The 26,451-nt window shown below is 40.2% G+C and overlaps 2 protein-coding genes and 1 pseudogene across 5 annotated transcripts in view; 2 read left to right on the forward strand and 1 right to left on the reverse strand.

The window, feature by feature from the left end:
- lrp4 (low density lipoprotein receptor-related protein 4) overlaps positions 1-26,451 on the forward strand; it is a 118,166-nt gene that overhangs the window by 30,519 nt on the left and 61,196 nt on the right. For all 3 annotated transcript variants that reach the window (XM_085350005.1, XM_085350012.1, XM_085350017.1), the window contains exon 2: positions 25,633-25,779. In XM_085350005.1, the coding sequence (XP_085206131.1) occupies positions 25,633-25,779 (147 nt within the window). The remainder of the gene's footprint in view (positions 1-25,632; positions 25,780-26,451) is intronic.
- Positions 2,129-9,094, reverse strand: LOC146640097 (uncharacterized). Its single transcript, XM_085350909.1, has 4 exons — positions 9,015-9,094; positions 8,341-8,421; positions 6,006-7,719; positions 2,129-2,259 (listed from the first exon to the last, which is right to left on the reverse strand). The coding sequence occupies exons 1-4, from the start codon at positions 9,057-9,059 to the stop codon at positions 2,129-2,131; spliced, it is 1,971 nt and encodes a 656-aa protein (XP_085207035.1). The 5' UTR covers positions 9,060-9,094.
- LOC146640098 (uncharacterized) lies at positions 10,947-14,196 on the forward strand (annotated as a pseudogene). Its single transcript, XR_014906337.1, has 8 exons — positions 10,947-11,440; positions 11,574-11,692; positions 11,788-12,180; positions 12,260-12,458; positions 12,586-12,797; positions 12,910-13,057; positions 13,136-13,240; positions 13,571-14,196. The product of XR_014906337.1 is annotated as an uncharacterized LOC146640098 (transcript).

Consider the following 26,451-nt stretch of genomic DNA (forward strand, 5'->3'; position numbering starts at 1 on the left):
AATAACCTCTGCATCTTCTAGTTTATAGACATCAAGTGCTTTTGCATTCCTGCTACGCAGAAAATGGAACATGCACAGCATAGCAACAAAACCAGTTAGAGATGTCTATAATTAGCTTAAGTGAAGCTGTACCTCTCCATCCTACACACACAGTGGAAAATTGGAAAAAAAAAAGTATCATCAGTGGGAGTTTTGCTATCAGTGTTAAATTGAGGGCTGCACATTTACTGAGAAGCTGTGACCAGTGAGGTAAACAAATAACATAACATACAGCTGCCTCAGATGATTTCTTAGACATTAGGGTTCCAATATGTGCATTTGACTATTTGCATTGAAAAGTTGAACAATGCGTTTGAGTTAAGAAGTTAAAACTCCATAACCATAGTTTTCTCTCTCTGATGATCCCTTTTCATGCCCATAGGAGTAATCCGTTTGTTCCGTGCAGGGCAACACCGCCTTTGAATTGGAAGCTGACTGTATCATCGCCACCCTTCGCCTGCAGAGCTGTGTTCTTATGAATTCCGAATGAAGGCTCGAGTAAATGATTGATGCCAACAGTTGCTCTTACTCTCTCTGTCAGACCCTGATATCTTTCTAGTTTAAGATCAGTCAGCTGGTCAAGGTTCTGACTCTGCAGATGCCTCTAATTTCCTACAACACAACAACAAATTTCTAGCACTGCCCTCTCTTTGCCTTTTTCTGTTGTCTCCTTCCTCAAACAGACAATTGGTTTCTATTGATTTCCTGAGCATCATTCCCAAGATGACTCATCCTTTTTTTTTTCTCTGAGCGCTGACAGTCTGGCTCCATGAGGAAATGCTTTCTTTAGGTTTCCTGTTCTACTTTAGGTGATGCTTGTCAAGGTGCAAGGTCCCGTCTGGGCCTTGAGGCTCAGAATAGTTGTTCGTGATAGTAGGTGGGAAAGATTTATTGTGTATTCTTTCTTTAGGAGAAGTAACAACATCTTTAGTGGGGCTGAGGTTGGCAAGAGGTGCGCTGTAGTGCCCCTGAGGAGAATTTGGCCTTCCTCGACTGTTTTGTAAGCATTTGACAGGTGAAATAGTGTGGGAACTGCGGGGAGTGTTACTTTAAAATGCTTTTTGTTGCGCTTGTCGGGGATGTGGAGGTGCCTGGTGAATGCTCAATAGCTCTGTAGGAGCCGCTGGTGAATGGTTGAGTGCTGGGGAGAAAATGGCTTCCCGCAATAGTTGTGCAGATTGTTTCTGAGGCGCTTTTCTGTCGGGAAACTGTCCACATTTCTTTCCCCCAACTGCTGGCTCCCACAGAGGGGTTCAGAAACACTTCTTTTTCTTTTTGATTGATCAGACTGACATGCAGTTTGCCTGTTTCTCAGCCTGGAGCCAGTTGGACAGTCGCCCTATGAAGTGATGAGCCACATGTTTCGCAGAGGCCCAGCTTACTCGCTAACATCCTCGGCCTTGGGGAGAAAGACTTGCTGTGGCGTTTATTGTAATGGCACAAAGCTGCCTCACTGTCCACACTCATTTTCTTTGTTTTCACTGTTGGGTTCCATGTGTTGTGGAAATCTCACATGGGGTACAGTAAATCAAAATCAGTCGTAATTTCGTCTCAGGCAAATATGCTTCTGATCAAACCAATAATTGCTTTGTTCACTCGCTCTCTGAGTCAGATCCAAACGCCTTCAGGCTGGAAAGATCCAGCAGGGCTTTATTCAAAGGTGGAAAGATGGTTGGGCTAAGGCACAGCGATGGTGAGCTGCCCACGTTTTGATGATTGGGTTAGTGGGAGGGTCACATGAGGTCCTGAGAACCCCGAAAAATGTGGGGAGCTTCTTGCTGCCTTTCATGTTGATACACAGTGTGTCTCTGTGTGTTAACCAACAAGAGCGATGATAAAGTTTGAGGCAAAGACAAGTGGATGGGATAAATGCAGGCGAGGACTTTCAGGTAACAGGAACCAGCCTCTGATGGACAGTATATTGGATGGATAAAGGAATGTGTGCTCTGAGAGGAATAGCTTGTGGTTGCTTTTAGAGACAGAGAAAGTAAAGCAGAGAGTGAAGCAGAGTGAGGGATTGTTCAGAGCCAGTGCCTGGCGAGGGCCATTGTTCATCCTTCCCTTTTGAGCTGAAGGAGACAGGAGAGTTTCACACGCCACTCGCAGGCATCCTGCTGGGCAGCCCCGGAAGGGGGCTATTGCTGCCGGTAAAGAAGGCCTGGTCATAGGGATAAATTACTGTGAATGGAGGGGTCTGTGTTTGCTGTTTTCTCCTCTTTTCTAAAAGGAGCCAGAGAGGGAAAGAATTCAACCCCAACCACAGGTTGTCCGCTTCGCTTCTGGAAAGCCTCTGCCTTCCAAGTCACCAATTTAACATCCCTCCACCCCCATCGCCCTAAAAAACTCTCCGCTCTCCCACCGCCTCTGGAATGCTTCAGGGGTTTGTTGTCCCGTAGGGTCCAGGGTGGCTGTCCTACAAGGTTTCTAAACATTTAAGATCTTCTTCATTGGAGAAGAGGAGGATAGAAAATGAATCCAAATAGGGCTGTGCGATATGACCAAAATCTCATATCCTGATATAAGACATCTATCTTCCCGATAGAGCTGGGCGATATGAGATTTTTTCATATCACGATATGTTTTTTTCATTTCAGGCGATAACGATATCTATCACGATATAAGCCAAATAACTATATTTGTAAGATTTAAATGTGCCGTTGCTCACAAATAAAATGTGAAATAATCAGCAGCTTGTTTTTATTTAAATATTTATTTCCCATAATAAGTTCAACAGGGTAGATGTACTTAAGGAACATGAGACTTTTTCAGATAAATAAAGGCAAATATTGCAAACTACACAAAAGGCAGCCGCTAAAGCGTTTAAGTTTCAAAATAGAACAAACGAAACAGACTAAATTGTCAATTCCACTTAGAAACAAAATATTAATTCTAAAAATAAATCTTAGTTTGTTTTACAGAAGAACAGACAAAACTGACTAACTTTTGTCAATATCAAATAAACTGAGAACTAAAAGGAAATTCTCAATCTCTCCTTGTTGTATAGCTGAGCTTTTCAAACAGTTTTAACAGTTACTTTAGTCTGACAAAAGCCGAATGACGAATTAGCGCTTCCAGTCAGAGACTGAGGCTACGTCCACACGTACACGGGTATTTTTGAAAACGGAGATTTTCCGTTTTCGTTTTAAAAAATAATCCCGTCCACACATAAAAGGCAGAAATGAAGGAAAACGCTGCTATGAACATGCCAAAGCAGCAGGTGGCGCTAGATTCCTAACCGTGCAGAAATGTTGGCCAATCAGAAGTCTAGAAGCCTCGGTGGGAAAAAGTAAACAAAGCTGGGGCATAGAAGCAGAACCGAGTCGTATGTGTGGAGGGACAGTAACTGTGTGTATATGTAAGCATTTAAACACTGCAGAGAGTACAATTAACAGTAACAGTATTGTAGAAATTCATTTCACCGAAACAATAACGTGGCGCACAGTGTGACGCATGCACCAGTTTATTGTATTTCCAGACTTGCTTTCGGCACAATTTACAGTGCACGCTACTCTGTTTTTTGTCAGACTTGAAATAGCCGAAATACCTTCACACTACGGAACTTCTATGGCTCTTCCGTTTGACAATCTCTCCGGCATTGGAACCATCATCTGTTTTCTCTTCGGTCACGCTCGGTTGATTTTTCTAGTCGGCACACTCATTTCCTCCATTACGCGCTGGCTCCATTACCCGCTGGCTGCTTCCCAAACAAACACACGTGCGGCTTGGCACTTGTGCTGTACGTAACAAGTCACGCAACGTGACGCTGCGGCTGTGATTGGTTCGGCTCTGCGCTACTTAATTTGGATTGGCTGACCTTTTTTTTTTTTTTTTTTTTTTTAAGAGGACAAGAGCGGCGAGGTCTATCGCGATAGCTTAATTTCTCTATCGAGTAAAAGTTATATCGCGATACATATCGTTATCGTTCTATCGCCCAGCTCTACTTCCCGATAACGATATAAATCACAAAAATTTAACATTTTCTGTAAATTCTGTGAATCTCGGGCAGCTTGACTTGCGTGAAGTGTTTCCAGCTGGGCGTCATGTACCTGGAGTCGAGTGTTTTAACTGATGCATGAAACTATACATTTTTAGACATAAGTTTAATGGCCACTGTTTGTGAGTATTTATTACACGGCATGCTGTGGGGAAAAACCTTTACCGTCGTTGTTGCTAACGACAACGCATAAAAACAGACGCTTGTCCGTCTGTGGTGTGGTTATATTAAATATAAGAGAAAGAGAGAGAAATTAATATAGCCACTACAGTGACCATCAAAACGATGAAAAAATATTGCCGTAAACAGTTTATTTTGCAACACCACGAAACAAACGATAGTGTAAAATGAAACGATATATCATCTGATATATATCGTTATATCAAACAGCCGTAAATCCAAATGATATTCAGAGAATCGCCGATATTGTCAACAAATTTTTGGCCTACCTAGTGAGAGTATGATTTTTACTTAGTCTGTCTAGTTTACATCAAACTCTTTATTTCACTAATAACTAGAGATTTCATTGGCTGGCGCAGACGCTGAATGATATCTAGAACCACCACTGGTTAGCCTGCCAGTATGGCAATGTGCAACGGGAAGGGCCTATGTTTACTGAACTAAACTTTCAAAATAAGAGCATTGATTTATTGTGTAATAAAACCATGGATAGTGTTATTTTCTTGGATGGGGGGGGGGAGTCCAGCTGTTTTCAAATCTGTGTTGACTAGTATGACTGGTAATCAGAGATTTAATTGCCAGACTGAGTCTTGCCCAGAAATAAGTGTCTTTTACATGTGTGTCTTTGTTTGAAGCCTCCTAATATGGCAGCTCACTTTAATGGCCGACCACTGGAGTGATGTAGAAAACAAAGAGTTGAATTTACGGAGTCTGGCAAACTCTCACTCGGAGATCTGAAATTTTACAAGCCCAATTTTTGCCCCAAATCCCAAATGTTAACATCATAGAGGCTCTGGTGCCAGTGTGGGGGAGGTTAGTGGAGCCCTTCATGCTGCGTCAGTTTATAACTGGATATTACAGAGCTGGACCCCAGCGCCTGCTCTCCTCATCCAGTCAGAGCCCATAAAGTGAGTTACAGCTTGCCCACATGGAATAATCTCCTCTTATTACACTTATCCCTTCAGTGTGAGTTCACATTCACAGACATGGACAGAACTGAGCTGCTAATACTGATCTGGCATGAGGCACTGCCTTGAAGTCTGTTCGAGAGAGTGCTGCACTGCAAATTCCTTGTAGCTTGACAAGATTTATTGTCTTAATTTTAGCCAGATTATCTTGTCCATCTTGTTTTGAACATTACAAGCTAGTTTCCAGTCTCATGTGTTAGATGATTAGACTTGTTTCAAGTATATATTACTTTTTTTCCTTATTTAGTCTGTATATCTAAAAATGAACCATTTTACATTTATTTCAAGCAAAAATAGCTTTTAGATAGAGTGTAAAACAAAAATTATCTCAAAATAAGAAACATTCACCTTTTTCCTTGAAATAAGAAAGTCACTCATTGGAAGGTATTTATTTCAGGTTTTTAAAGAAAGGACATCTTCAAGGTTATATTTTGTCATAACATAGACACTGTTTCTGAAATTGACTGGGTAATATGACGTAAAATCAAGTAGGTCTTCAACATCAGTCAGTTCAGTTGCTTGGGCAAGGTTGGGAATTGCAATTTCATAGGCAAGAAAGTCTTTGTTGAAACCCAAGGTTTCATACACCTGGTATTCAAAACAATAAAGTACACTATTAACAATAAAAATGTTTTTTACAAGTCCAAAGATAGGGTTTAAACCATTTGCTGAAATGAGTATAAGAGACCTGTCACAGATGTATTTGTTTCCATGTAAAATAAGCCACTTTACTCTAACGGCATGATGTATAGCATCTTCAATCCCCAAAAAATCTACAACCTTTGATTGCAAATGGTCCATATTAGCAACCTCTGATACAGGACCTAGTTCTTTCTCATTTACAAATATCGGATGCTCAGTTCCTGCTTCACTTTGGCAACACTCCAGCAGCTGATTGTGGTTTACAAGAGACTTGCACACATTCTTAAAGTTTAATTTGGATGACCATTGTTTAAAAAAACTGTGTTTAGACTCGAATCTCATGCACATATGACGTATTACAGGTCCCAGGGCAATAATTTGAGAGGGAAGATGCAGCATGTAATGTTGCTTTGGTATTACATTTTTTTCTGGGAATAGTTGCCTGAATTGTTTAAGATGATCTTCTATCATTTTTTTTAGTTTGGACACAGTTTGTAAAGACACAACTGGGGCAAAAAGTATTTTAACAATTTCAATTAAATCCAAAATAAACTGGATAAAGGGATTTTTCTCTACAACACTGTACAATAAGAATGGCAAAATCTTGATCAATATAAGCATTTGTCCAGAGGATTGTTTGAGTCTGTTGTCACTTGAAGCTAAAGTAGCAATACTAATTGGTGAAGGCTTGTCACGTATGTCCACTGATGAAAAAGGAAAGTTCTGCATGGCAGAATTAAACAAGTCCAAATCCAAATTTCCAGATAAAACAAGGTATTTCAACACACACTTAATTTCCATTGGTGCCACTCCTTCAAGAATTACATGCATAATATCCTGTGGCATCTGCTCTATGAGATTAAAACCTGGGAAATCAACTAATTTGCTTTGTCTATTTATGCCAAAAGTCGTTTTGAGCGAGGATTTCAAAAATTCGGTAGTTGCCCTTTCTATTTCAATGCACTGCCTAATGTGTCCGTCCAATGTCCGTCTGGTGAAACTATGTTCATTGAAATTTTCTTGCATTTCATCAAAAGTACACTCACAATGACGACATTTGCTATACGCAAAACCAACTCCTTCCTTAAATCCTGCAAGCTCATGCTGGGCAAGAGTGTCTCCACACACAGCAACAACTGCTCCGTTTAAATAAAATTCCCCATTGACAGTGTTAATCATAACACCATCGTACAGTAACTTCAAGTCCTCATTGATTCTCCGCAGTATTATATCTACCCCACACTCATCTATGTCCCTAGACTTTGCGATTGCGAGAAGTCTGATGGAAGCCAACTTTGATCTAAACTTAGGGTCTATGTTGCCTAAGGTGTAATAAAACATTAGTAGTTTATTTACACTCGCACGTGACCCTAGGGGGTTACACATTTCTATCTCATCAGAATAGAGTATCAGTTGTAAAGCAGAGTTCTTCTTTGAAAACAGTGGGTGGGTTTTGAAAATAATTCCATCATTAATGTCATACAAAAAACTGGCGTTGGGGCAACTCTGAGGTCCAGCACTGAGCATGTCAAATAGTCTTGAATTGGATAAAAGCTGTTTCAAACTTTCAATCAAAGGAATGTAGTAGAAAGACTTGTTTTTGATTGCAAGAACTCTCGATTCTCCCTTTTTAACTCTACAGGCATAATTGGAAATGATGATCTCCTCAGGTGTGACAGGGTTGAAATGCATCTGTGTTACACGGTCCTGTAGGTTTGAAGCTGCACATATGGGAAAGGGATCCTGAAAGTTGTCCAGTGTTGAAAGAACTTCTTGTTGTAAAGGTCCATTGCTGTCAGGTTGCCTTTCAAGGATGGTCTTTATTTTTCCCCTCAAGGACGTCAGAAGAGCTGTTTGATACTGTTGGACACCAAGGACAATGTTGTTGACACTCCTCTGATGGGGGAAAAAAAAAACACATCAGAGACATGAAAGCGTAAATAGAAAATATAACAGAAGCAAAATGCAACTCTATTTCTTTAGCTCAAATTAATGAGCCACTGAATGTTGTAATTTACCAGTGGAGCAGTAGAAGAAGAAATCAGCCAATAATTGGCATTGTTTTGCATGACATGCCACATGCATGACTCACGTGGCACAAACACATTGCACCGAGCAAGATGGAGGAGCATGAAAGGTTACAACAGAAAAAGTGAACAAATGATTGCCTCATTTATTTTTTTTATGTAATTCTACTTCATTTGTCTTTTATGCCTAAAAGTGAACACATTTTACACTGTTAAGCCTATTTTAAACTGTTGAGTGTGCCCAGAGTTACATACATTGCAGTGAACTGCACAACTCTTGTGCTTAACTTCTTCGTAATGTACATTTGTTCTTAATAACTTATATAGGTGAAAGTAATAGCTGAATAAAACCAGCGATGAAAAACAATCAATTAATTGCAAAGATAGTGGACAGATTATGAAAAAAAAATCATTAGTTGCAGCCTTACATTGAACCAGACTTATTAACAAGTTAACAATGACACCCCCATAATATCAGATGAAGCAGTACCTGTGATAGGTGGCATTGCTCCCGCACACCAATAGCAAATGCAGCTGCACATCTGGCAAGATCAACAGTTTCTCTTTTACCCTACAGGACAAAAAGAAAAACAATTGTGTAAGAAAAATGACTCACTCAGAATGTGTTTCAAATTCCACCAGATGCAAAACAAAACAAAGAAATATTCCAAACTGTTGTACATTTTTGCTATTAAAAGATTCATACTACAATGGATGGCTAATGAAGCTGCAAATGTTATGAACAATTTAAGAGTTATTTAATGAAACTTAACCAATCTTTATGGAATCTACTCTGAAGTTAACTGAAAGAAAAATTTGAAAGCTGCTTGGTTCATGGAGCATCTAACAACAACCAAGGCAGGTACACAACACTGGTAAATAAGTTTATTTATTATGTTTAAGTATGGTAACTAAGCCTACATTGTTGTGCAAGCCTGAATTTCAGCGGATTCATGCATTTGAAATTCAGCACTGGCCTTCATACCTATTAAAATATTCTAATCAAGTAGTTTATCTTAGAAAACACATAACTTTAAAACTATAATTTTCACTTGAACTGAGTACATTTCTGAATTGGGGTAACTGTGCTTGGTTAAGGTTAAACAACACACATACATTTAAAAATTCGCGCGCGTACACACAGAAACACATAAAGTACATTACCTGATTCTGACGAGGTGTTTGAAGCTCAGCCGCGTCTTGCTCCATCACGTTCTGACTTTCCTGTCGCTCCTCCTCCAACACCTCCGATGTTACTGGGGGGTCTAGTGGTGGTGGCTCTACTTCAGTGCCATTGCCATTGCTAACAGTTTGTCTGGGTTCGGCAGTATAGTCGGCAAAAATGGCTGTACCAAAATTTTCGCCTCCTAATACATTTGCATCGGATGAAGCTGTCAGCCATCCTGTAGGCGGGTTCCCAGTGGAGATGTATTGTGGATGTGTGCGTCTGAGATGGTGGTAAAACGAGTTGAAAACACGGTAATCCTCGGCGCATCCATCGACTCCACAAATGACACGGAAATCTGGACTGCGACTGTGTGCAGTATTAATGTGACTTAAGAGAGACTTCAATGTTAACGCCACAAAGACGAAGCAAATCACACACCTCCAACAGGCCATTGTATTAGACTAAAGTCAAGCAAAAAATATGTTGCAGTGTGGAGCTGTTGCCGCGCTAGTTTGGGAAATACCAAGTTCATGGGGGGAGGGGGGTATTACAAACTGGAGCTGTAAAAACAAAAAATGGTCACAAATAAGGTAAAATGAAATAACACCTATAAGAGTTTATTTTAAATCAATGAAGAAGAAATTTACCTATCATACTGACTGTGTTTTATGAACGTACAAACCACTAAATTGTATATAGAAGCAAAAATTGAGATGTGCACCCCCTTCGTGTTCCATGTTAGTTGCTACCCAACTCCGTTTGAATTTGGAGTCACAGGAATCTTCTGCACCTGAGCATTGAAAGAAAAACTGTAAGAGAAAACTTCGTCAAGAAAGAGAGGTAAGCAATTTTAATTTTTCGAATGTAAGTAGTGTGTAGTCTAATCACTGTTTTAAAGTCAAGCGGACAGAATAATAAATTTAATTTGAGCGCGGGAAGGAGTAATGTAGCATGCTAACGGATGCTAGCGTTAGCTTAGCAGCCCTCGCATGTGGTTCAGAGAACATTATTTAGTGAAGTATCTACTGTAATGTTGTGAGAATTCCTAGCTATGCTATTTATAAGGGGCAGTATTAGCCGTTTGTATTAACTTAAGTTAATAGGCACACTGAGAATTTCTTTCAATTAGCAAGAGAGCTAATTAACCACATTCAGGGTTTTCCAATTGTCTTTGACTGATTTACTAGCTGCTTGAATTCCCTCACAAGGTGTGGGTTTAAATTAATATTTTGATATTAATTGGATTTATTAAAGTGGGCTCAAAACAGTGTTATTCAGGAATCAGGCTGGTTGGTAAAACAAGTAGCGCTGTGTATCGATTCAAAATTGAAACAGAAGATGGCAGCACTGTATGTACAAGGATGCCAGCTGCCGTTAAACCCCGAAGAAGAAGCTGTATCCCAGAATTCATAGCGCGGCCTAGCTCAGTTTCCAAAAATGGCGGAAGCTAGTTAGTTTTAAAATTTCTCTTATTACTCTTTCTAGGTCACAAAATAAACGTTTAACATATTTTCAGGCGAGAATGTAGCCGTGTAAACTTCAAATATCTGGACAGTTTATCAAGACACCACATATTTTCAAAAGCGCTCCGACGTTTTCGGAGACGTCTGTTACCCACTAGCTCGATAGCTAGCCGGGGTTTAACGCTCACTAGAGCCGTGAGAACACCGGACTCCGGGCGAACCATTTTCAAAACCACCGCCGTCTTTCACTACTCAGGTGAAACATGATATATAAGTCACTTAAATAACTTAAAAATGTTATTGTTTGGCTTTTTTCAGTATTTTATTTGTTCCTGAGTAAATCGGTTTGGCTGAGATTAAAGTTATAGTTTTTACACAGCTGAATAAAAGTCAAGCAGACAGCTGATTATCAGAAGTGTGAGATGCTGGAGAATATACTCCGGTGTTCTTTTATATTTTAGATAGCAATGAGCAATCTGCAAATTTCTTTAAAATGTAATAAACTATCATCTTGCCTTTATTTTTAGTTAGCACATACCTTAAACATTTAAAGCTATAAGCTAATGATCGTTATGTAAGAGCAGATACTGCTGGTGCAATAAGCTGTACATTTTACGTCCAATGGATGCATGATCTGGCAGCCCTAGTCAGCATAATCTTATTGATGAAATTCAATGACACAAATCTGGGTGAGTAAAAGTTCACCGGGCAATATTGTATAACCCTTTCAGACCTCAGCCGGGCTGTCTGGACATTTCTTTTCTATAATAGCTTTAAAAAGGGTAAAAATGTTGAACAATCAAAACGATTCTTTGACGTGAATCAATTTGATTCTCATGGGACTCAATTAAGATTCAACTTTTCAAATGTTTTTAACATAACACTAATTGTAAACATTTGTCTTGCAGGTGACTGAGCAATGGAGAAGCTGGATGATGTTACAGTATCTGTCCTTAAAGGTTATATTTGATAATATATGTGTGTGTGTGTGTGTGTGTGTGTGTATATATATATATATATATATTAAAAAAACAGTTATGTTTGTGCAGTTATGTGCTTGCACAGTTTAACTGGTGTTTGTATTTTTGTTAGCTGCAAGCATTGACGAGCGCATGCTTTTAACATTGACCCGTGATGATCTGAGGGACCTTTTTTCTGGGCCTGAGCACTTTCTCAGAAGAAAACATGTGTGGTCAATAATTCATCCTGAGGTATTATGTAAAAAATATTTAGTTCAACTAATCTCCAGAAAGTATGCTTTTATTTTAGCAGTACTTGACATTTTTATTTTCTCACCCTAAACCAGGAAGACCATCCGCTACCACAGAAACCTGAAACAACTTCTTCACCCAGGGTAGTTGCAACAGGCCCTCCAACTGCTGATGCTAATGTAAGCCAGCTGAAAACCTTGCAGCTCCCCAGTCCTCCGGAATATGTTCTGTACACCGACAGTGAGTTGGAGCAATGCCGAAAGAGTTACCTGGAGTTGGCCTGCTCCGGCAGGGAACAGGCATGCGTCATGTCAAAAGAACTGAGATGCAGATTGGTGAGAAATACAATCACAAGTATGGTGTCCCTTTTGAGAGCAAGCCAAGGCCAAATGGAGCGATACCCCTCTAAGACCGAAATCACTGCAATGGCTAAAAAAGTTGTGGAATATTATCCTATGCTGCAGGATAATGATGCAAGCGTAAAACACGTAAGTTCTTGTATTTGTGTCTCATATATAAATCATTTTGTTTTGTGAGGGGGGCATGATATATATGTATTTTCACCAGGAGAAAAGGCTGCAAAATATGAAAACACCAGTAAAAAGGCAAGGACCAACACCGGAGAGGGGACGGCCCAAGAGAAGGCTCACTGACCTCTACCCAAGGGATGAAGAAGCTGATGATGAAGATGCTGATCGCAGTTCTTCCAGTGGTGCATCTACTCTGTTATCACCTGTCAGAAATTCTGACAATGCCTCCACTTCATGTGAGTACATACTAGTAATTTTGTAAAATGGTTATCAACACACAGCCAGTAGTAGCTAATGTTTTGTGGAAGTCTACTTCAGTAACAATGAAAAACCAAAATGCTCTTGTACTTCTCTCTATCTTAGCTGACAAGGATAGTCGGCAAATACAAGCAAGACATTACAAAACATTACAAGAAATGTGTAAGAAGGCAAAACCAAACCAAGAAGATGTGTCCCAGCTATTAGACCTCGAGTTTGAAGCCAGAAGATCCTTCATTGACTCAGACACCATGAAAGAGGAGAACAGAGCTTGCCTCATCTTGGATGCATATCCATGCTTTAAAGAATTGCATCATGTAAGTTTTTGGAAGAGTTAATAAATAATCACTTTAATTTCAAATATATTTGGTGTGGTAGTAAAGTTATTTTGATTTTATTTGTCTACTTATTTTTTTAAACCTATTGTAGGCGTTGGGTGAGCTTCGCAGAATTTTGGATCCCCACAACAACAAGTTCATCAGTCAAGTAAAACTGAGATGGGAAGAATTCTGCTCCAGGGTAGAGTTCTACGGTGTGTCAAAGAAGGCAATGAATCCACCAATGACCATGGACAAAAGTAAGTTTTACCATTTGAATACAAAGTTCTCATCCTTTAAAATTTATGTTTATGAAGGTTTGTTTCTGCTTTGTCCAGCTGAAGCCCACCTTGCACTGATGAAGGCTCTTCCTCTTTCCCACACCTGCCCATCCACCAAAAAAGATGGGGAATGCTTCTGAAGCATTTCTACATGTCCTGAAGGTAAGTTTTATAAAATTTGCTTATAAAGATCTACAGAAAATTTGGCAAACAAAATATTTCGGTCAAACATGACTCAAAAATGCTTTTTCAGTTTCAGCCGAAAGACTTAAATCTATAATTTATTGTTTTCATTAATTTATAACGTATTTAATGTACACGAGTGTGGTCACATAAGGAGTCGCTTGATAAACCATAAGTCAAAACTACTATAAAATGTGTGTAACCAACAAAGAACAGGATAATGACATCTCCAACGTTATGACCAAATCCCAGCAAAAAAACATACAATTAACATAAGATGTTGACTGTCATGTCTTTTGTGTCTTGCAGCCTACAGAAGATCCAGATGCTGTCCTCCAGAAACGAAGCTTGTCATGTCCAGTAGTGATGTTCGATGGCTGCAAGTGTGTCATTGCTGTTGGTAATTTACCAGTTACAACATTTGACAAAGAAAAAATTGGTGAGGCTATGATATATGTGATGGCATACTTTTATGCACTCCATCTGACTTACCCCAAATGCGTGGCAACCCTGCTGTCTGTCATTCAGACAGAAATTCTCCAGGATGCCATTCATGAGCATGACACTACATCATCTTACAGAAAAGCCCTGGCAGAATGGCATGCATTTATTGGAAAGTAGTGTGTAAATTTCAGATAAGATTAGGAGAGGGCACTTCTGTTTTGTTTTTGTTTGTTTTTTTTTCAATCTGGGTCTTATTTCTAAAATGGAAAATGTTCATTTACTCACCCAGACAAGTTTTGTGGTATTTGGTGTCATTCGGAAGAAATTAGAATCTTTGTGGTCTTCCTATGTCACTCGTCAATTTTAATGGGGCAATGGCGAAACCTCTAAGGCTGTTGAAATGTTGAAACCACTTAAACTCATAATGTTGGACCTGTACTGTTCAATTGTATCTTTATTATCTGCAGGTTATTGTTAAAATGGACAAATAAAGATGGACACTTTTACTCTGTTTCAGTTTTGTTTTGTCCTTAATCAGCAATATAATCTTAAAGTAGTGTTTAGCTAAATTTAAAAAGAAGAAATATCTTTAAAATGATTTAATGTACTAGTTTTTAGATTATTTGCCTTGATTTGTTTGTTAGAATAAGTGTTTTATGCCTATTTTCAGATTTAATTTCTTCAACATTTTACTTAGAACAAGTGGTTAAAGCTCATTTTAGGTTTCAAGCCATGATTGGTTGCCTGGAATAAGTGTAAAAGACTTATTTTTAGCTTTATTATCTTTATTTGTGGCCTACAATCAGTGGTTAAAGCTTATTTTAAGTTTCAATTGTTCTAATTTGTTGCCTGTAATAAGTGTAAAAGACTTATTTTTAGCTTTATTATCTTATTTGTGGCCTACAATAAGTGGTTAAAGCTTATTTTAAGTTTCAATGTTCTGATTTGTTCCCTGGAATGAGTGTAAAATACTTATTTATCTAGATATTGTTCTTATTTCAAGAAATCTTATTAAGAAAAAAACACTTACCCCATGGGCAGATAATTTCACTTGTTTTAAGCAAATCTTCACCAAAAATAAGTGTATTTTTCTAGTATTAAGGAGGTGGGTTTTTGCAGTGTGTGCTTGTTTGGTGCGTTACACATCTCAAATGAATGTTTGTACAGATGACAAAATTAGCTGGCACTGGCTACATGTGTAATTTATTCAGGTGCTCTGATGTGTGCAGCGGCAGAATTAAATGGGGCATGGGTAAAATATGATCTGCGTGTACAGTTTGATGAATTGGGGGTGTTGCACAGAAGGGTGAAGATCAGGTGTTTTTCTCCAGGCAACTCGTGTAGCGCAAAGAAACTGACTCCACTGGATTGGATGTGATCTCGTTGCATACAAGCAGAAATAAAAATATGTAAAACTTCTGCTGAGAGTTTTCAGACTTTAGACAGCCATTTTACGTCGTCCACATATCTGAGTATATTCTGCCTATACTCTGGATTACCTACAACGGTGGGTTCAGCTATTTTGATTTGAGCTAACTAGTTTCTGCTGCTTCTATCGGCTGGAAACATGGAAAGTGGATCAATTGGTTTAGCTTCAGGGTTTTTTTTGTTTGTTTGTTTGTTTTTTCAGATTTGCATACTTGGGTATAGATATGTTATTCTGTTAAATTTTGTTTTGAGTAGTAATGTATGCACCATGAACACAGCACTGGCCGGATGTCATTCTGTTCCCCTCAGGGCCAGACTTTGGCCCTGACGTCCTGTCTTATCTCGTCTTGGCTTCCGTTGCCATTCCGCAAATATTTAGCGAGTTTCACAACTTGGTGTACTGTTTTTCACCTGACAGATGTAATATAGTACTGAAAAATTCCTCACGCTGCCAGAGTCCAATCTTTGAACTTTGTCAGGAGAGCTGTGAAACTGGTACTGAAGAAGGGTTACTATTTTCTTAACCATCAAACCCTAGTTCTTTAGCCAGCCAATGGCTTGAAGGCTACCAGTTTAAAATGCTGTGGGTACTCAGGAGCCATGATCATTAAAATATTTCAGTTGATTAACTGTTGAATTGACTAATGAACACTGGTAATAATGCCAACTCAGAGGCCTGTAGGGAGGACCTCTACATATAATGATTAGTGGAAAACCACATATATACTGGAATGGCTATTAAAAATTGAACCCCGGCTAGTAAATGGAACTCTTCTCAGGAAGGAAAGGGGGGCTCATTTGATGCTGTGACCTGTGAATCACTGGCAGAGGCCCCTGTTTGGGGGATTTTGGTGTTTGGAATGAGTATGATTTGAATTCTGTGTGTGTGTGTGTGTGTGTGTGTGTGTGTGTGTGTGTGTGTGTGTGAGACAATGGGAAGAGGGGGGCATGTCAGTTGGCCAAAGAGTCAATCTGTGGATTAGAGCAGGCTTGGACACCAAGTGCTAGCTCAGCACATTACCCAGCAAGTGCAGCGTTCACAGCCAGAGACAGAGCTCAGAGCTCTGCTGTGTTTACACTGTCGGACTTGACACATGCATGCACACATGCACAGACGCACGCACATTCAAACAGTCCTATCGGTGCTAAAGCCGTGACACGATTTTATGCTCTCACTCTAACTGCAGCGATGCTCTTTAATCTGTAGACGTGAGAAACTGCTGAACCTTTTCTTCAAACCTTTCATTTAGTGCCAGAAAATTATTGATTATACTTTTCCCGGTATATTTAACCTCTCATTAACCCCCCCCCCCCTCCATTCTCTGAGAATGAAAACCTGCATGATTGGTCTACTAGTGGATACTGCCTCTTGCTTTTATTTTGAAGGTTCAGTTGCTCCTATGTAGCTAGCCTTGGCCCTTCTCTGTAGTTTCTCTCATCCTCTGACTTGATGTGCTCCACCTGCACCAGCTTGGATTGCAACTGCTGAACGACTTCACGAGGGGTTCCTCAGAGCTGACCCCGGCTGCAGAGGAGAACAAAACTATTGTCGCTAGCTGCTGGTGGAGATGGCATCCAATGAGAGACAGGCAGCAATTATTGATTGTTATTTCCACAGGAGCATCTTTTTATATGATTTCAATTATTTGAAAGCACTGCAAGTGCCCTTTCTTTTGTGCAACCTTTTCATCTCAGCGGAATTGTTCACACTGCTGCTTTTAAACAAGCCAACCAGATTTTCACTCTCTGTGTCTTTGCCCTCCTCTATGACTCCACACACAACACTGTTGCTTTCTCACCCACTCTTCATAAAAACACCACAGGAGTCCTCCCACACAGGCCTACAACTGTCAGACCTGCAGCTCTTCTTCTGCCTTGCCTGTGTTTCCACCATTCTGTGCAACGGCTTCATTATCACCGTCAACTCCTTTCAGCACACGTGTGTCACCCTTGTGGAGAAACTCTCATCCGGTTTCCCATCAAGCCTCAAAAACATCTTTGTAGTGAAGGAAATGGAGGAAATGGAGGTTGTCCTGATGGATTTTTCAAGTGTTTTTGCTTTGATTACTGCACTGAATCCTTATGTCATTCAAATCCTGTACATAACACATGATATATGAACGCATGCACACAGTTATTGGGACCCCAAACCACATAAGTGCAGTGCCGAGCAGCCGGAGTCCTCACAGTACGGTTTCAGCCTCAGAAAATGAAATGTATAGTACTGCACACACTCCCTGTAAAAGGAAATCTCCTTTTCTCTTTTTCAGTGAAGAAAACAAACTTACATCTATCCTCCCCCACCTCATGTCCACTCACATGCCTGTTCAGCGGCCGTCCACTCATCCCTGGCCAAGAGAGTTATCTTTGAAGTGACTTCAGAGGGAGACTGCCGACTGGCCTTGCATGACATTGTCTGTGTGTGTGTGTTTGTGGGTGAATGTACTGTACACAGCTTCCCTCTATAGCCTTTAATTTATAAAACTTCACCGGCAACAGGGTAATGTTCACTGTGTGTGTCATTAAGTTGAATTGGTTCATTTTATGGGAATGAAGGACAGTATCCACCCACATGCTTTTAGGTGACATGTAGTTATTAGGCAATGATTGGCTAAGTGTACACACACACACACACACACACACACACACACACACACACACACACACACACACACACACACACACACACACACACACACACACACACACACACCCTCTTGCTGAGTTATGTTATAAAAAAGTGACTGAGAGCTGCAGTGTGATAAGACTGGTGTTATTAATGAAAGTCTGAGATGAGCAGGCGCGAAAAGAACCCCGCTGCTGGACCAACTGCCTCGTTTTCAGACAGTCCTGCCTGTCTCTGTGCGCGTGTGTGTGTGTGTGTGTGTTACTGAGCAAACCAGGAGGATGAGCTGGTGATGACGGAGCTGTCCAGAAAGATTTGACGTCAGCTCTAAGCTTGTTTGTCTGCTACTTTGTTTACATACTCGAGTGCACAAACTGGATGTTGACAGCATTTTAAGCTTATAAAGCTTTGCATATATATGACTTCTCAAACATGTTGTTCCCCACACTTGTTTTTTCCTTTCCCCAGCACGGTTCAACATGTGTTGCTGTGGTTACGGCTTGCCACATCAGGGCGGTCTGACCTACAGTCGGCAAATTAGTAGGTGGAGATGAGCCGATGTTAAGGAGAGGTACTGGCAGGGATGATGAGCTGTTCGGCATCATGAAGCCAGGTCAGCATAACCCGGAGCCATGGTGACCACAGAGAATTCAGTGAATGTGTTCTTTGAGTGTTGGTAGCAGCTTTACAGCTTCCATATGCCGTGAAAGAGAGAGATCCAGATCACGAGAAAGGGCTCATAGCCTGAGGTACGCAGTTTATATTCATAAATGCACCACTAATCGATTTCTTTCTATGAGTCTAAAAACTGAAAGGTAATAAATCCTCTGAGAATGATCATCAAGTCTTTATGGACCATTTTAAACTTTTTAAGTGTATTGTTTTGGTTTTACGGGCCATTTAATGTGCGGTTCAGTTTCACCACTGTCATCGGCCGTGTTTTCAGCAGTGGCCGCAGAAAACAAAAAGTATGAGCCACCTGTCCCAGACCAGACGGCGGAAAGTTACCAGATAGCCAGAAAAGTGGATGAGACCAAAGCGGAGCTGAAAGTGCAGCTGTTATCTGATTTACTATCATCACATGGGCAGGAAGAAGCTGAATTGATTGGTCGAGCTGTTACAGGGTGTCACGCAGACAATCTGTTGTACTGTAGAAGCTTTCCTTTTGCAGAAAGGTGGGAAAAGAAACAACGTTTTCTAGCAGCAAATATTACCGTAATTCCCGGACTACAGAGCGTACCTGATTAAAAGCCGCATGCTCTAATTTTAGAAAGAAAATCAATTTTGTACTTGTACAGGCCGCACCGGATTTTAAGCCGTATGCGTTTCACTCGTAATATGAGATATTTACACAGAAATATTACACGTGAGGATTTTTAACATTTAATTTAATCCGTAAGGTAACATAAACGTTATGGTAACTTACAAAAAATGCTTTTTTTCCTCGAACAGCGCCTGTAACACGGCTACCTTTACCGATACATACGTATACTTAACACACAAATTACGTTGCTTATGTTTTTTTACGCAACAGTGCACAAACAACATTACAACGTCTCTTAACAACCGGTAAAAATATATACCGTATATATACTACTTATCAATTTTATTGGTCTACTGTTACCAGGCAAAATGTTTTTGGCCGCATGGAAAAAAAATGCATTAGCCGCAAATCAGTATAAGCCACAGTGTGGGGAAAAAGTAGCGGCTTATAACCCGAAAACTACGGTACTTTTCTGCTCTGATCTTGTCTTGTTCACAGATTATCAAATTATAGACATTCAGACTTTTTTTTCTTTTAAAGGTAATAACCATCTGGTTGAATCTGTAGAGCGTGTAAATTTGATTTATGTTCTTTCAGACACTTTTGTATTGGGATATAAAGCCAATTTAAATAGAAGATGGGATTGAAATGGGATGAAATTAAAACTTGGATAAGCTTGTATATGCTAGAAAAAAGATTACTTACTGCAGAAATATTACTGTGTACTAAGGATGGGTCATTTAGGCCTAGGAAAATCCGAATATACTGATAATGACGTTTGTCTCCCTCAGGAAGCCAAAACAGCATTGCAGCTCTCTTGTTCTCTGTCAGTCATGAATGAGAACCACTGCAGGTGAACAGCTTTTCCGTGTATGCAAGCAGTCAGGCGTCTCATTCTGTCCGCAGTCTCACGCGGCGAGGAGTGACGAATGCTGGACGCTGTTGGCCGACAGCAAGCCGGGACGCCAGTTGTGTCCATTCTCAGTATGCAGCGCTGCGCAGTGCTGCATGAATGTGGCCGGTTTTGGATGGTTCGGGCTGAACAGTTGCTGACACGCTGAGTCGCAGCTGTTTCTCTCTTAAGCTGTGCTTTTACAGCGCGGCACCAGCAGCCGAAGGGTGGCAGGAAGAACAGAAGACGCACACAAAAGGCCGGACTCCTTCCTTGTGCGCTCCCCTCCTATACTCTGCATCAGATGATTCACCCCCACCAACCCCCATCCCTCTGCCCAAACCCAATTTCCTGCTTATCACTTTTTTACAGCCACGCACTCGCGCACTGCAAAAAAGATACCGCGCCGACCCTCCAGGTAGACTCCAGGGAGGTCCACGCCTAATTAACTGGCAGCCTTTTGACATTGTTCAAAGCATGTGGCCACCCGCTCTCCAGGCCAGAGTTACCATTGTGTGTTTTGGCCCAACTGCTCTCTCTTCAACACTTCACACTCGTCATTGAGCTATTTAACAACAGCAAATTGTAAAATGGTGAAACATAGCTTGAATATACCACCTGGTTAGATCTGAGGCTCTCGCGCCACCCCAGCTTCCGGCTCGGTCCTTGCTGTAGGTGGGTCTGGGTTTAAACATGGCATCCACGTTGGTTTGTGGGATTTTGTCTGTGTTTACCTTTTTGGGGACCACCTGTCTTGTTCCATACCAGGCCTGTTTAGACAGTGTAAGGCCATAGTGACCGGCAGTGGAGGATCTTTGGTGGTCTTTGGTTTCTTTTTCTCTGCCTGAGGTCTTTTTTTTTTTTTTTTTCTTTCCTGAGTCACAACTCACACACTGGGCTCTACCAGCAGCAGGTGATGGGAGAGATTAATTATCTGTGTCTCTGCTCAAAAATGACTGTCAAACCAATCCACAGAGCGGGATATAGCTTAAAAATATCTACATGTACATTTAGACCAACATCTATCCTTGAGTAACACTAAACAAAGCAAAGCTTCTGCTACACACACACACACACACTCACAATCACCCACACAATCACAGTCACAATCCAGATTCTCTTTGTTGGAAACCTTTTGAAAGTCTACAAGTTTGATAATATCAAGGAATTTCCCTTAAAAAAAGTTGATACTGGTTTTGGAGCTTTCTGTGTCTGAAACTTGTTGCTATCAGTTTTCCAAACTCACATTTCAGGTGATTATACTGTACGTGCTCCTCAGCCTTTATTCAGATGATGTATTGTTGCTAAACTTGTGCTTACAACTCAAAGTGATCCTCTGTCTTTAGAAAACAGCCCAGCTTGTGATCTGCTATCTGTGTGATTCATCAGAGGCTTGTCATGCTGGCGCTCTTGAAAGCACCGGCCTGCTAGGCCTGGCTGCTGCATAGTGTTTGTGTTTGTTTTGTTACTTTTTTTTTGTCTGCAGCCTTACATAACAATCTAGGGGTGATGATTCCCTCTTTATTTTCCTGCTAGGTTCACCCTCTCATTATAGACGGTATAAATGTCTTTTTGTATGCCCTCTGACCGAGCATTTACCCGTCATCATAAGCCTCATCGAGGAACATCGGCATCTTCTTCGCTTCATACATTTTTGGTTTTAAAGTTGTGATTACTTTCACTGACGGGGTTACACGAACGTTTGCTGTATTTACTGGCATTTAACCCTTAAGATTTTATTTTTTCCATTTTGCTCCATGTTCACATCAGTTCACAGGATGAACATTAGATGACTTGATTTTCTGGTTTGATAGCTTTGTGTGTCAAGGGTATTAGTACCATAAAGCACATTTGCTACACCTCAGCAGTGTGACTTTTTGTTTGTGACATAGTGTTGGCAACATTGTAAAACAACGGCTCTTATATTACAGGAACATGTGATACAGTCTTTCCTTCACCAGAACTCTTTCAGTCTACAGGCAGTTTTTGTCCAGTCTGACACTGAAATATTGATGATGTTACTGTGTCTGTATCTGAACATTTTCTAGACTGCCACACCATCTAAGCCAGGGGTGGGCAATCTCAGTCCACGAGGGCCGGTGTCCCTGCAGGTTTTAGATGTGTCCTCGAACCAACACAGCTGATTTAAATGGCTAAATTAGCTCCTCAACATGTCCTGAAGTTCTCCAGAGGCCTGGTAACGAACTAATCATGTGATTCAGGTGTGTTGACCCAAGGTGAGATCTAAAACCTGCAGGGACACTGGCCCTCATGGACTGAGATTGCCCACCCCTGATCTAAACGGTTGGAAATATGTGAGACTGTGTAAGACAGTGTGGTTGATTGCTTCCTGCTATAGTCAATAAGTTTCTTTGGCTGCGGTTGAAGCCAGTGACCTATGCTTTTCAAAGTATGTTTGACAAATGTGCGGCCTGTGATGTGGTTTCATGTTGACAAGACTTCTGCTCCAGCTCGCACACTTTAATTTAGCTCAGTACAAGCCCACACTCACATCTGAGTAAAATACGCATAAGCTTAACGCTACAAAGCCAATATAAGTGATCCGTGTCAACCTGAAAAGTTTAACACGGGGAGTTTCAGACCCCAGTCTGTCCAGCAGACAGGTAGTCTGTCTTTGATAGCCCCATTTTGTTTTTTTCTGAGAGTAAATGTCCCACTCCTAGGGTCTGAGGACTGTAGGAATTATAGAGCATTCATGAAAATGAAAACAAATGTAACAGGATGTAAATGAAGAGTTGTCTAGCAGAGGGTAAGGAAGAGGGGGGAATAATGGAGGTATCTGAGGGGAAAGTGTGAAGAGGAGATGATGGAAAGACAAGAATGAGGCGAAAGAAAGGGAGAGAGGGAAATGAAAAGAAAGAGGCCATTAATTTAGTGCTGTGGGAGGGATCTGAAGGTTACTGAGCTCTCTCTGCCAGGCCCTCCTGGGTTGACTGATGCCTTTGTGAGGAGGCCAGGAACCACACACACACATACGCACACACATTCGTATGCGTGCTCCAAGAAACTTTGGGTTTGTTGCGGCAGGCCAGCTTCAGCAAAACAGACGTGTACATACGCACACACGCGCACACACACACACACACACACACACGCACACGCACACACACACGCACACACGCACAGATGGCCATTAATGGGCTTCAAAGTGAGAGCAAAACGGGAAACCTTTATTTATTTCCTCCCCTGGTTATGGTTTGCTGTGATGTGTCTGAAGATGTGGTGTCTTTTTTTTCTTCCTTCTTTTCCTTTTTTGTGGTAGTAAATCAGACCCAGTGTTTATTGGTATACAGATGCCCAGTGTATGACATAAAAGGATAGTAACTGATATTTATATTCGATCCATCTAATCAACCGTGTTGCAACAGAGATAAATTGAAGATGTTTTATAGATCAAAATTTTCTTTGCTTTTTTTAAGTTCAGTGTAGATTTTATTGGTTATTTTGTAGTTTACTTGTAGATTCTGAGCTTTACAGTATAATACCGTCATCTGCTTACTACTGTATTTTTATTTTAGTATTTCCATGTTATTTTTTCATAAAAATGTTATTACTATTTAATATTTTAATTGCTGTATGCCTATATTAATAAAACCGCCTATTCCCGTGCTTAACAATGTTCTGAATCAGCATGTCTACATTCAGTGTACCGTAAATATAATTCTTTTTCCTTCTTGGACCGCCACAAGATACAAGCTTTGACATTCTCTTTGACTCGTGTGTGGGACCACTGGTGTATTCAACATTGCAGTAACCACCCTAAAAATAAACTGGCTGCTGTGATAAATTGCTGTAGCGGTCACACTGGCAAATTGCTAACTAAATGTAAGCTAGCTAAATGCCATGTAACTGAAAAAAAATATTGATGAGTAAATTATTTGAAGTATAACTTTTGCACCTTTTTGCAAAAAATATGCAAAAGTTTTTTGCACTCGGCAGTGTGCAAGTTTCCACAATTGAAGCAACCGCCTGCTTGGTTTGCTATAATGTTGTCCCCTGCTCTTTTAGATGTTTTGTGTTTATTTACGCAGGGATATTTGAGGGAATGTATAATTGGGTGCACTGAAGATGGAGACTCAACTCTGACTTGAGAGAAAAGCCACGGTATATACTGTAATGCTACATATTAGCTTGGTATTACAGTTCAGTGTTCAATTGTGTTCTGAATAGAAATGTAAATTTCACATTTACATTTCTCGTATGTTATTTGCATATTTATTTATTACTCTTTTTACAGCATATGTTTTGTAACAATAAAAGTTGAGCTTGTTACAAGAGATTGGTCATAAACACTGGAAGGCTGTCTCAGTCCACTGAATGGGGATTCAATAGTTCAGAACATGCTCATTTCACTGATAGTCGACCTAAAAAGAAAAACCTAAACATAATAAACTTCAGTCTTTAGTCACATTTTAGTGATTTCTCTGTCAGATGAGTAAATTGACTAAATTATCAGTTTTTAGCACACAGAACTCATCAATCACTTTGTTAATCATTAGTGTCAGTACAGTCCAACAACAATGCATATTTCACTGTCAGGGGTTTTGTTTTGTTTTTTGAGGAAGAAACTTCAGGGGGAAAATTTACTCAGTCACTTGTTGATGCTTTTAAAAGACACCCATCCTACTTATCACAGAGGATTTCAGTTGGAAACACCACAGGACATGTGTACACATACAGATGTTCTAAACATCATCGCTCTCAGGAGCTGAAATGAGTCAGACTTTCTGTGTATCGTAGCTTGTTTTGTTGTTGTTTAGCTCACTTTAAACTTAACAGTAGACTTTACTCCCCGAGACTCTCTCCCGCATATTAAGCCCAGTTCAGCTGAAAGCAACACGTGGCCTCTGCATCACCACATAGCTTAGATATTTCAGTAAGGCATATGTGTTGAGAGGAGATGGTCTCAGCTTTTCAAATGCACAATCACACATCCTTGAAAAGTTTAATTACTCTGTCATTTTGGGAGCTGAAAATCTTCGAGATGCTTGGCCTCGCTGACTTGATATAACACGACCCTTTTAGCTTATTTTACTTTATTCTATATCAAAGTGGTTTGTGAGAGGGAGGACTAAAGATTTGCACGTGAAACCTTTTCCAAATCAAGGATATTAAAACACTAAAAACAACAAATATATTCAGTATGTGTTGAATAACTGAGTGACTAACCATTGCAGTGCTGTATGTGTATACCAAGGCACTGATGTGCTTCTGTTATTTCTGCAGCTAAGGAGCGTCTTTTTACATGAGCAGCACAGTCTTTCGATCACTCTGTAAAATAGATATGACAGATATCAGAGCATAAAATTCAGAAGCAAGGTTATACTGAATCTATTCAGAGTCCTAGTTTACTGTGTTTACTGTTAAAGTTTACTGTTGAGAGTTATGAAACAGAAAATTACATTAAAGTGAAAGAAACTGTGTTTTTGTTTATAACAAAAAACTGTGGCATTCTCAGGCTTTTATCCAACATACTAAGCAGGGAGCAGCTGAGGAGTGTCAAGATTAAAGCGAGAAACAAAGCAGGAGGTCACGGGCAGGGATAAAAGTCCCTGTCTCAATACTTTACAGTTATTATGTATATCTGGCAGAATCATTTTGTGGTAATATGAATTCCAGTGCCTGAGTTAACCTGAGCATGTGCGATAAACTCTAATCTTCTCTTCGTGTGTGTGTGTGTGTGTGTGTGTGTGCAGGAGTTCAGGGCAGCACTGAGTGCTCATGTGGGAGGAACCACTTTACGTGTGCGGTCAGTGCATTTGGGGAGTGTACCTGCATCCCAGCCCAGTGGCAGTGTGACGGAGACAACGATTGTGGGGACCACAGTGACGAGGATGGATGCAGTGAGTCTTTGTTTCTCACTTTATTTTTTTTTTGCTGTTGGTATCATCCTCAGTTTCTCTTTTCTCTCTCTGCTTATTCATCTACCAAGAGGAGGAAAAAGAAACAGATAAATAAAATCGCATAAAGACTCAATGACCGTGTTAAACTCACCTCATTGATGGGCACGTGGTTGTTGATGAGGAGGCATTGAAGTCAAAGCACTGCATGTTTAGTAAGTCGCCTGTGACAGTAATCCAAGTGTGTCCCTCTGAGTTTTTCATTTCAAAGACACTGTAAATTTGCCAAATATATTTTATACAATCTGTCGGTTTTTAAGTTAAGCGTTATTTTTTTATACTTACCATAAAATGTTTTTTCCTCAAATGCTTTCCTTAGGTAGCCAAACTTCTGAAATCTTAACAAGCATCTGAAGAAGATTTTTACCTGATTATTAAATTAATTGAAATAAAAAGACATTCTCAATACTTTGAGCACTTGAACATTTTTGATACTTTTCTTAAAACATTTCTTTTTTCCATTGTAATGAACTTGTATTTACGTAATTTGTTGTAATGTAATTTCCCTTTTAAAGGTTTAATTTAAATCTAGATCAATTTTCTAAGCTGTTACATCAACCAGCGTGCCAGATGCGGTTCTAAAGAGTAAATCAGCTATTCCCGACTGAATATTAT

This window comes from Diplotaxodon limnothrissa, linkage group LG1 (assembly GCF_057381915.1).
Source record: "Diplotaxodon limnothrissa isolate DT_005_m linkage group LG1, D_limnothrissa_male_GT1.1, whole genome shotgun sequence".
NCBI lineage: Eukaryota > Metazoa > Chordata > Actinopteri > Cichliformes > Cichlidae > Diplotaxodon > Diplotaxodon limnothrissa.